A 10,933-nucleotide genomic window follows, 5' to 3' on the forward strand; every position below is an offset into this window, starting at 1 on the left:
TGTGATGTGCCCCCTCTCTCTCTCTCTCTCTCTCGCTCGCTCTCTGTCTCTCTCTCTCTTGCTCTCTCAATCTCTCTCTCTCTCTCTCGATCTCGATCTCTCTCTCGCTCTCTCTCTCGCTCTCTCTCTCGCTCGCTTGCGCACACAAACACGATGCGCAAAACTCCGCATTTGAACAGTCAATAGCAAATACTTAAACTAATAACAACAGTAGCTGATTCAGAAGCGCCAGATTGTCATAGCAAAGTCAGAATTACCTCCTCTCCTAGGTTCACGAAAAGGTCGTCCATAAAATGCATTGCTGTTCTGTTGTAAGTCATCATAAAGATTCCTAACTGCATCTACTTTCAGAAGTGCCAAATAAAGTGCTTTTGCTTTCGCCTAGAAACACACAGCGTCTCCCTGACATGCTGCTTTAACACTTAGGGCGGTTACTGAAACCACGCCTTCTTTCTTTGTGTGACCATTTGGGCAGCGTTATGCAAATATTTCCAAATAGTGAGGTAGATATGTGGGGGCGTGTTAGAACGAGCCGTTTTAGGGGGGCGTGGCAGAGTCTTAACTTTGATAAAGTATATCTCTTTGGTTTTGAGACTTTAGTCTTTGCAACTTCAGGGATCTTATCTATGCACAATCAGCTTGTAACACTCCAAAGAGAAAGGAAAACTTGAAATCGCATCATATGACCCCTTATATTAAAAAATGTCCTGTCTCTTCCAAGCTTTATAATGGCAGTGAATGGGGTTATTTTTCATATTTTCATACATTTCATATCCATATTTAAAAATGTATAAACCGTAATCACTAGTTTCCAACTGTCGTACTCGTGTTCACTACAGAGTGGTGTTCGGGTGGATGATGTAGGACGTAGGCATAGCGTAAGCTCCGGTGAGAAGTATCTAACGTGGAGAGCAAAACAAAATACCGGTCACGAATTGCAAGTACAAAATAAGGATTTGTAAAGATAAATGTTTGAATATTTCAATATAAGCCAAGATGAGACTGGTTTTCCTTTGCTAAACAAAGGAAACTTTGCTTCCTTTGTTCCTGTAAACAAAACTTGGTTCTCGCGAGATGTGGTTCAAAGCATAAGTCCCATACGTCATCCACTGGAATGCCACTCTCTTGTGAACACGTGTAGTGGTTAATCTTATTATGGTTGATCTTTACATTACAAATACTTTTCTTACACAAATGCTTCGATTCGCTTCAGAAGGCCTTTATTAACCTCCCGGAGCCGTGAGGGACACTTTTTTATGATGGATGGATGCAGTTTATTGTACTTCTATTGGACTATTGAATATTACCACCCATTCACTGCCATTATAAAGCTTGGAAGAGAAAGGAAATGTTTTAATATAACTCTGATTGTATTCATCTGAAAGAAGAAAGTCATATACACCTAGGGTGGCTTGAGGGTGAGTAAATCATGGGGTAATTTTCATTTTTGGATGAACTATCCCTTTAACTTTTTTTTTTCAATTAAAAAAGCTATTTTAAATTCTAATAATATTTCACAGTATTACTGCATTTTTGATCAAATAAATGCCTTGGTGAGGCTTCTTTCAAAAACATAAAAATAACTTAATTATTCCAAACTTTTGACTAGTAGTGTAAATACAACATAAATTAATAATCGTAATTTTCTTGTTTTCCTGTAAAAAAAACAAATAAAACAAAACATCTTAACATCCTTAAAAGTGCAGTGTAATCCCTGCACTGGCATCATTATATGGACACTTGCCTTCTTAACCTCGTATTTAATGGCCAGTTTGACACGACTGAGCAGGGAGCGATGATGCTGGCCTTCTTCGAGCTCGGCGGATATATCTCCATTCAAGATGGCCTCCACCTCCTCCGTGTCCCTGCACAGATCCAAAACGCCAACTACAAAGTCTTTACACTGCATAGATAGCTTCCTGTAGTCATTCTGTAGAGAAGGAGAGAATGAGCAGAGAAGGTTTGCTTAAAACAGGAGCTCACGGTCTACAGGGGCCTTTCAGGTGAAAAGGTTGTGAAGCTTGAACAACCACTGCAACGTCTGGCTCAAGGGCATCAGCAGGAGATGGAGTATTTGCCAGAATCCATCAGACTCCAAACACAACATCACTCAGCCCTAATTATCTTGGAAAGAAAATGGATGAATGGCATTTTCTGATCTAGTTTATTCAGAAAATTCTGCCAAGATTTGCCAGTTTTTCAAAGGGGAGTTTATGATTGTAATGACTGTGATTACCACTGCAATTATATTTGGTTATGGCTAAAGTAATGTTCCTAGAAAACGTATTTTGTACTTGAATAGGAAATTAGTCTTTCAGGTCACTGATTGCTCTCCTGTTTGATATCAAAACATTACTGTCATTACAGAACAAACATTTTTAGCTGGTGAGCGGCAAAACCTGATGTGATCCCAAAAATATCTGGACATTTATATATGTATTAATGTTGTTTCATTAGATAACATGATAGCAAATCAAGTATCTGGATCAAATGCCGCAGGATCTTTTCTCTTCATTAACGACAACATTTTCTTCATCGTGTTGGAAGTGTCAGTGTGTTCAGCTGGTGTTTTGATGATTTTCAGTGGATGTATGTTCACACATAATACACAGATGTCCAATGAGATGAATCACTGGTGTAGAGAATTACATTAATCATCAAAATGATCCACTAACCAAAAACAAGCACTTAATTTTATCACTTGAAGGAATAAGTAATCCACACAACTTCAGTCCATTAGTTAATCTTGTGAAGCAAAAATGTACATGTTTGTATGTAACAAATCCATGATCAACCGAGTCCTCTATCCATAATATTACTTTCTCCAGAGGAAAAAGTTGCCTCGTCTGAATCCGAAAGAGAAATATGCACAGAGGAAGCACAGTTTATAAGCCAAAACCAAAACATTTCTGAACAAATATGTTGGTGGATTTTGATATGAGAGGACAGCAGGAGATGGACTTTTCTAGGGAGCTTTATTATGGATTATGGACTCGTATTTTGGCCAAAATTAACAGTTTGAAGTAAAAATGCCTTAATGATGGATTTGTTTCTTACAAACATGCAGCTTTTCGCTTCCAAAGACATTCATTGATGGACTAGAGTCATGTGGATTACTTGTGGATTATTGTGATGTTTTTATCAGCTGTTTGGACTCTTATTCCGACGGCACCCATTCACTGCAGAGCATCCATTGGTGAGCAAGTGATGTAATGCTACATTTCTTTCGATGAAGAAACAAAACTCATCCACATATTGGTTGACCTGAGGGTGAGTACATTTTTCAGCAAATCTTCTTTTTTAGGTGAACTATTTCTTTAAAGCCTAAAACAAATGTTTGTGAAATGTTTGCTTGTAACGTGTGTTTACACTATATTTCTTGTCAGTAAATGACAATTGTTTGACGTTTTATATCTAATGAAATTTAGATATTTTTATGCATTGCTTAGGTGTCCAAATAATTGTTTGGGTTCACTTTAAATATTTTACTTTGTTAGAAAAGTCTTTGTAACAGAAAAGAGTATACATAATCGTAAAATGCATCACACCATAAAACAACAGAAAATGGTAAGCTAAAGTCAACATGAAATCAAAACTCTCCATATACTTGCTTCCTTAACACTGGGCTCTATATAAATGACTTACGTATCCATATTATTTCACAGTAAGAATTAATTTTTCATTAAAATCCAATAAATTACATAATCTCTTAAAATCCAATAAATTACATAATCTCTTAAAGGGGTCCTATTATGCTCTTTTACAAAGTCTTGATTTAGTTTTGGGGGTGTACTAGAACAGGCTCTCATACTAGGTTGTTCGAAAAACACATTATTTTTCACATATTTTACATTATTACAACACCTCTCTCCCCAGTCTGGCATGAACGGCTCAAATAGTTCCTGTATCAAATGAAGGCCCGCTTTCTGAAATACGAAATGTGCTGTGATTGGTTAGCTGGGCCAGTGTGTGTTGTGATTGGTTCGCTGGGCCAGTGTGTGTTGTGATTGGCAGCACTCGGCGCCTGGTCGGGAAATGTCATGCCCCTTACCATAGCCACCTGCGAGCTACTGTGATGACGCGTTAAACGGTCATCAGCATCGTAAATCCTCGAAAAGTTTTTTTTAAAACGTATGTACATTTATAACACTATTCTTTGTATTATATCACCTTTGCATCAAATTACAAAAAAACAGTTAACGCTAATGCGAGTCTCTTTCAAATTCAGAGTCTATATGGTAAAATTGGATGGTAAATTTGACATCGTTCTCTCTTCTGACAGCCGTTATCAGTCTCTCTCAATTTTTTTCCTTTTATTGAAAGTCATGAAAACACTATCGTGGAGTTTTTCTTTTGTTATTTGAGCAAATGGGAATGCAAAAAATATATTTGTGGTACTCTCCCATTCACTGCTACTCAAGTTAACCCAACTATGATGACTTCCCCTGCTGAAAAACCCGCAAATGTGAAAAAGGTCCTTTGCGTCAAAATCAAATCAATCTGAGCGCGATTTAAACCCGTATGATTGTAACCACTCTAAGTTCGTCTGCCTTGGGAAAGCTAGCGTGTCTCCGACACAGTGATAACACTCGTTGCCTTCTCTAGTGCAGCTCAACCAGGTCTCGTCCCATTCGTCGATATTTGTGATATCACAAATCCCGGAAAATATGCGTTGTAGTCCAAACGAGTCGTTCGTTGTAGTTTTTGAAAAGTGATTTCTGTTAAATAAAAAATCTCCTTTTGAATTGGACTTTGAGCTTTGTAACTTTGCTGATCTTTCTTATGCTCAAACAGCAACATTACAGACTAACTAAAGTTGAAAAAGTGAAAAAGCATAATAGGACCCCTTTAAATTATTATTATTGTTATTTTTAGTTAAAATCATCTAAAATCATCAAGTCTATTCAACAAATGGTCACCGTCAGGGTTTCGAGAGGGGAAACTCTAACATGCAACAACCAATTTTCAGTATATATATACATTTTTGATGTCCCAGCCTATATTTTTTCTATTTAAATAACCAGTTTTAGGTAAAATGGGTTGCGAATGTAATTTTTTGAAAGATAAATTAAGAAGTTGCTACACACCCAAAGCTCATTTAAGGAAAATTATCCAATAACAACATGCCAACAGTTTTTACAAACAAATAATGAAAAACAAAGAAGTGATGGAGCCTTAACTCTGAACTATTTCCAAAAGACTACATGACTAGCTGTTTCGTGAGAGCTGAGTTGTTTATGTGTATCATCCTGGGTGATTCTTTGACTGACTTCTTGACTTTTTCATTACTGAATTATTAAACCGTAGCACCATAAATCCTTTACCATGAGGAAAAGTCAATACCTCTCTTGTTAACCTCAGATACACTCAACTCACTATGCCAAATGGTTCTTTGCTTCATTTAAAAACCTTATTGACAGCATTGAATAAGCATAAATAAACAGTGTGTGGTCCTCCACAGGGTTCACTAGATAGATATCAGGTAGACGTCATATCAGTGTGATCTCCCAGCATGCATTGCTGTGTGCTTTATTGCTCTCTGTGGGAGAATATTATACCTTCTCACGCCACCAGGATGACAAAAAACCTCTTATCAGCATGAGAAAAGCAATGTTACTGACCATATGTTATATGAGAATCAGACACCAGTGTTATGACGGCTATCATCACAAGTATGATGGGTGTACAATAGTTGCATGTGATGATGTGACATTTATTTGCTCAATACGACAAAATGCAAAAATATACACCAAGAACTAAGTAATATTTAGGTGAATCTCACAGAAACATGTCCAGGTCATATTTCACTCCAAAATCAAATGGAAAAAAATACATAAAATCTTATATTTAAAATATTATAATTAACTACTGTATATAACTCAGTAAAAATATATAACATATTTTCATAAAGAAAATGGAGTCTGATTTTAGGACCATTAACATATATATTTTTTTTGCGTTATTTTCATACTGCAGAAAATCGAGGCTCCCATCGCCCCCAAAAAAAGAAATGAAAAAAGACAAAAAATTGAGAAAATGGAATTTAATCTATTATTTTTTTCTTGCAGCAGCAAATGTATACACTCCAAATATTATATTTAAAATAACTGAATATATATAAAAATATAAAAAATATTTTCATGAAGGAAATGGGGTCTATTTTTAGAACCATTAACATTTTTCAAATTGTTTTCAGGACAATAAAGCACTTTTTTGCACTGTAATGTGTCCAAATGTTTTCTTTTCATCACATTCTCATATATTAAAATCAGCGTAAAGTTATCCCACTTTTATACTGAATTAAATAAAAATTACAGATACTAACATGATATATTAATACTTTTTTAAAAATATTACAACAACAGAGATTTGCATTACAATAAGGTGTGTTTAACTGCAAGAAAATAATGTCACAATGCAAAAAAATCTTATGGTTCTACAAAATTTCTTAATTTTCTTAATGCAAAATATATTATTTTTAATTCCATTTGAAAAATGGCCTGTTCTAGACTAGTTTTGTGAGATTCATACATTTATGCATTATTATATATCTTATCAGTGGCTCTTTGTGCATCAGTGAACTATGAAAGCATAAATGAGTTCTGCAGCTTAATAAAATACAACAAATGATTCATTCTTAAATAAAAGCTCTTGAACAGAGCTGAAGAGAGAGCTCAGTTTATCTGAAGTGAATCTCTGGCTCTGCATTATATTGAACATGTCTCACGGTTCTGCTGCTGCAAAAACTGATAGCAATTCAGCGATTCGATTGTCCAGACAAGCAGATATGCCAGCCTTGACATAAAAGCTGAATCAGCAAGCATGACAATCAGTTACTGTTAGTCTGAGTTATTGAAAATGATGTAGTCAAACATATTTACCAGAAAGAAGCCATTGTGCTGCGATGTCTCTTTATTACGGTTCTTTTTATCCTGTCGACGGCAGCAGCAAACACAAACAGACACACACACACGCAACAGAAGATAAAAATGCTGTTAAAATGGAGATAAATGTTAAGATAAGTGATGCAAACATAGGATGAACTTTAAAGGAAATTTAAAGACAACAACAAAAATGCAATAAAATGCAGCTTGCAAATGGCCACGTTCACACTCCAGGTTAATTTCGAATAAGACAAACTAAAATGACTCAGTTCAGAAAGGGCTTTGAATGATTTACTTATTGAATCTGATTCAAATCACGAATATTTTGTGAATAATTTTGACTGATTCATCAAAACCAACTCATTTGAGAGTCATTTGTTCACAAATCAGACATCACGGTTCGTGCTGTGTCATTTTAAAGATGTGATTAATGCAACCAGATAAAATGATAAATTACACAAAATGTTTATTTATCACAGTGTGACTCCTATATTATTTTTTCATGCACTGTAATAATTAAGATTAATTCGCTCTTACAGTATATTTAAAATTTGACTCCCTAAACTTTGCAGTGCATACATGACCAATAAAAACTATTAGGCACAATTTTTAAGGGAAAATAATTCTGCTGTAGAGTCAAAACATTTACAAATGCATTTAAATAAAAAGTGTTTAAAGAAAAAACATACGGTGCAGACTTAAAAATACAATTGCAGTCCAGTCTCACAAGTGAGTTTATCATTTTGTAAATCTTTTTGTCTGATTCATCAAAACCAAGTCATTTTTTCATGAATCAGACATCATGGTTCACGCTGTGTTTGTTGCTACATCACTTTAAAGATGTGATTAACTAATACAATCTGATAAAAAAATAAATGACAAAACTGCATTTTTACACGACATCAGGTATGAATCAGGAATCTTGAATTATTTTTATATGCAGTTCAGTGAAATAATTGATTTGATTAATTCGCTCTTATATTTAAAAGTGGTTAAGATTTAAAAAACTTTTTTTATGTGGCCAATAAGTTTGAAGTCATTTTGTGAATCTTTTTGACTGATTCATCAAAACTCATAAGAGTAATTTGTTCGTAAATCGGATATCACAGTTTGCGCATGCAATATTTCTATATGCAGTTGAATAATGTAGGAGATTAATTCGCTCTTATATTTAAATGTGGTTGTGACTCCCAAAAATGTGCGGTGTGCACGTGCCCAATAAAAAAAACATTATGCAAATCAAATAAAAACTTTCAAAACAAATGAAAAAGCCATGTTATTAAAGCAAAAACAAACGCATGTTTATCCAGTCCCACAGTGGTGGCCATCCTACCTTAAATTCTTTTTCGATGTTGGCGAGTTTGGTGAGCTCATTGCTCAGCTCTAGCGCGGTCAGTACGGGGTCTTCGCTGGACAGAGAGAGATAAGCCGGACTGGCCAGTCCACGGTACGCATTTATCCTGGACCGCGAGTGGCTGAACGAGTCCTTCCTCTGCTTCTCCGTGCAGTCAGCGCATTTGCAGAAGTAGTCGTGAGGCCGCTCGATCCTGGCGCCCTTCATCAGGAGCATGTGCACGACCTCGTATTTCTGGCAGTGGGCGGCCAGGATGATAGGCGTGATATCGGGTGAGAACCGTGTGCCGTCCTCGTCGTACGAGTAAAAGTCGTCGTCTTGCAACTCGCAGGGGCTGCGGGTGAGTCGTTCGCCGCCCGCAAAGGACGGATGTGCCAGCAGGGCCTCCACAATACGCATGTAACCTTTGGAAATCGCCAGCAGAAGCGCATCCCCGACACGGGCCAGGTTGTCTCTCTGCAGGAGCAGCTCGGTGACCTCCAGGTGTTCGTTGCCGACGGCCAGCTGTAGCCCGTTCTGTCCCATATAGTCGACACAGTTCACGTTGAGTGTGGGTGATTCTTCCAGCATTTTACGGACCACCGGGATGTTGCCGTACTCCGCCGCGTCCAAAAAGCGTTCTTCCTCCGCCGTGAGGCTGCTGCCACGGGTGTTGAACATGAACGCCGGTCCGCGAACCGCCTGTCGTCGGCCCTTTTCTCGTGGTAGGGTCATCCTGCGATGGGGGAACGTATCCGAAGATTTCCTGCAATTGAAAAATAAGTATTTTTACCTTGTGAACGTTAGCCAAGCTCATCCAAGTGGAAGTGACTTTCTATGCACTTGGCTGCTTGATTATATCTCAAGCCTTTGACAAATATCCAACAAGTTGACTTTCTCACTGAGAGCTGACAAGTGGTGTATCATCAGGGACGTGATCCCACAGGGACGGAAAGGTGATTCGGGCCGGACGGTCCTGCTGAAGGCGAGATCGCCCTCTGGCTTTTAATAGCTTTTTAATGAAACGCAACAGATGCCATATTCAGACAACAGGTGGAGTGACGTCTGTTCTCAACTCAAGCTGACTCACGTTTAGTGAGCACTCGAGGTGAAGAGAGCATACAGTAAAAGAGTGTGAATGTTCATTTCGCTCAATTGTATGGATAATACTTTTAACAATGTTAATACGTATTGGGCCTTTACTCTTTACATCTTGAGACTTCATGTCATTCATATGAAAGGTTTAAAACCCTTATCCCTTTCCCCTATTCCCCTATACTTCTGTACACTCACTGCAATACAAAGTCCAAAAAACATCAAAACATTTTTGGGAACTGGTTGGGATTTGGGAATTTGGCACTAGAGATCTGTCCCAATTACAAAAGCTTATTCTGAGAGGATTTTAACACCTTCTGACCAATGATTTTCTATGACTTTTTCCCATGCATTTTATAGAGACTGCACTCTGGTCAAATATTTTAGAGTAAAGCATGGCTGAAAATGGAAAATATATATTTAACACATTCTAAAGAATGTATATTTGACATTCTTTAAAACTGTGATTTAAAAAGAGGACATAAATACAGACATGCATATAATTTACAGTCATTTAAGAAATTATTTTTTAAATTATTTAAATGATTTGAAAATGATAATATATACACACACACATACTGTATATATATATATATATATATATATATATATATATATATATATATATATATATATATATATATAATTGTAGCCTATGTATGTATAATGTATATGTGTGTATGTATACAGTTGTGGTCAAAATGTTACATACACTTTCAAATATCTGCAAAATGTTAATTACCAAAACTCAATCATACAAAATGCATGTTGTTTTTTATTTAGTACTGACCTGAATAAGATATTTCACATAAACGTCATTTATATATAGACCACAAGAGGAAATAATAGTTGAATTTATAAAAATGACCCCGTTCAAATGTTTACATACACTTGATTCTTAATACTGTGTTGTTACCTGGATGATCCACAGCTGTTTTTTGTTTTTTTCCCCCCCTTGTTGGTCCTAAACAGTAAAGCTGCCCGCTGTGCTTCAGGAAAATCCTTCAGGTCCCACAAATTCTTTGGTTTTCCAGCACCTTTTGCGTATTTGAACCCTTTCCAACAATGACTGTATGATTTTGAGATCCATGTTTTCCCACTGAGTAGAACCAAAGGACTAATACGCAACTATTAGAAAAGATTCAAACGCTCACTGATGCTCCAAAAGGAAAAACGATAAAAAATAAATTAATAAAAGAACAAAAAAAATAACATGCATTTTGTATGATCCCTCTTACTTTGGTAAAATAATTAACATTTTGCAGATACTGCAAAGCGTCTGCATAATTCTGACCACAACTGTATATATGTATTAGGGATGCCACAATTCTCAATATAATATTGAACCGTTCGGTACGACATCCATGGTTCATATGATATTCCATGTTTTTATCCAGTGTACAGAAGTATACAGGTGACTTCACTCTGATGTGCCAAGCCATCAGAACCAATCCTATATATATATATATATATATATATATATTTCCCCTTCGGGAACTCGAGCTGCGTCGGAAAACGCTAGGGGAACGCCTTCAGCGATACCAAGCTCTGAATCATATGTGTAATCAATCGAACGATGGGCGAGACGTCCGCGGCGGGGGACGTCATGACCAGGAAGCTT

General features: G+C 36.6%; 1 protein-coding gene across 1 annotated transcript in view; it reads right to left on the minus strand.

Moving 5' to 3' along the window:
- trpc3 (transient receptor potential cation channel, subfamily C, member 3) overlaps window positions 1-10,933 on the minus strand; it is a 54,176-nt gene that overhangs the window by 37,084 nt on the left and 6,159 nt on the right. The window contains exons 2-4 of the mRNA XM_016240067.1: window positions 8,218-8,983; window positions 6,882-6,932; window positions 1,745-1,930 (exon numbers count right to left, since the gene is read on the minus strand). Coding sequence (XP_016095553.1) covers window positions 1,745-1,930; window positions 6,882-6,932; window positions 8,218-8,983 — 1,003 coding nt within the window. The remainder of the gene's footprint in view (window positions 1-1,744; window positions 1,931-6,881; window positions 6,933-8,217; window positions 8,984-10,933) is intronic.

Source organism: Sinocyclocheilus grahami, unplaced genomic scaffold (genome assembly GCF_001515645.1).
Source record: "Sinocyclocheilus grahami isolate Dianchi unplaced genomic scaffold, SAMN03320097.WGS_v1.1 scaffold580.1, whole genome shotgun sequence".
NCBI lineage: Eukaryota > Metazoa > Chordata > Actinopteri > Cypriniformes > Cyprinidae > Sinocyclocheilus > Sinocyclocheilus grahami.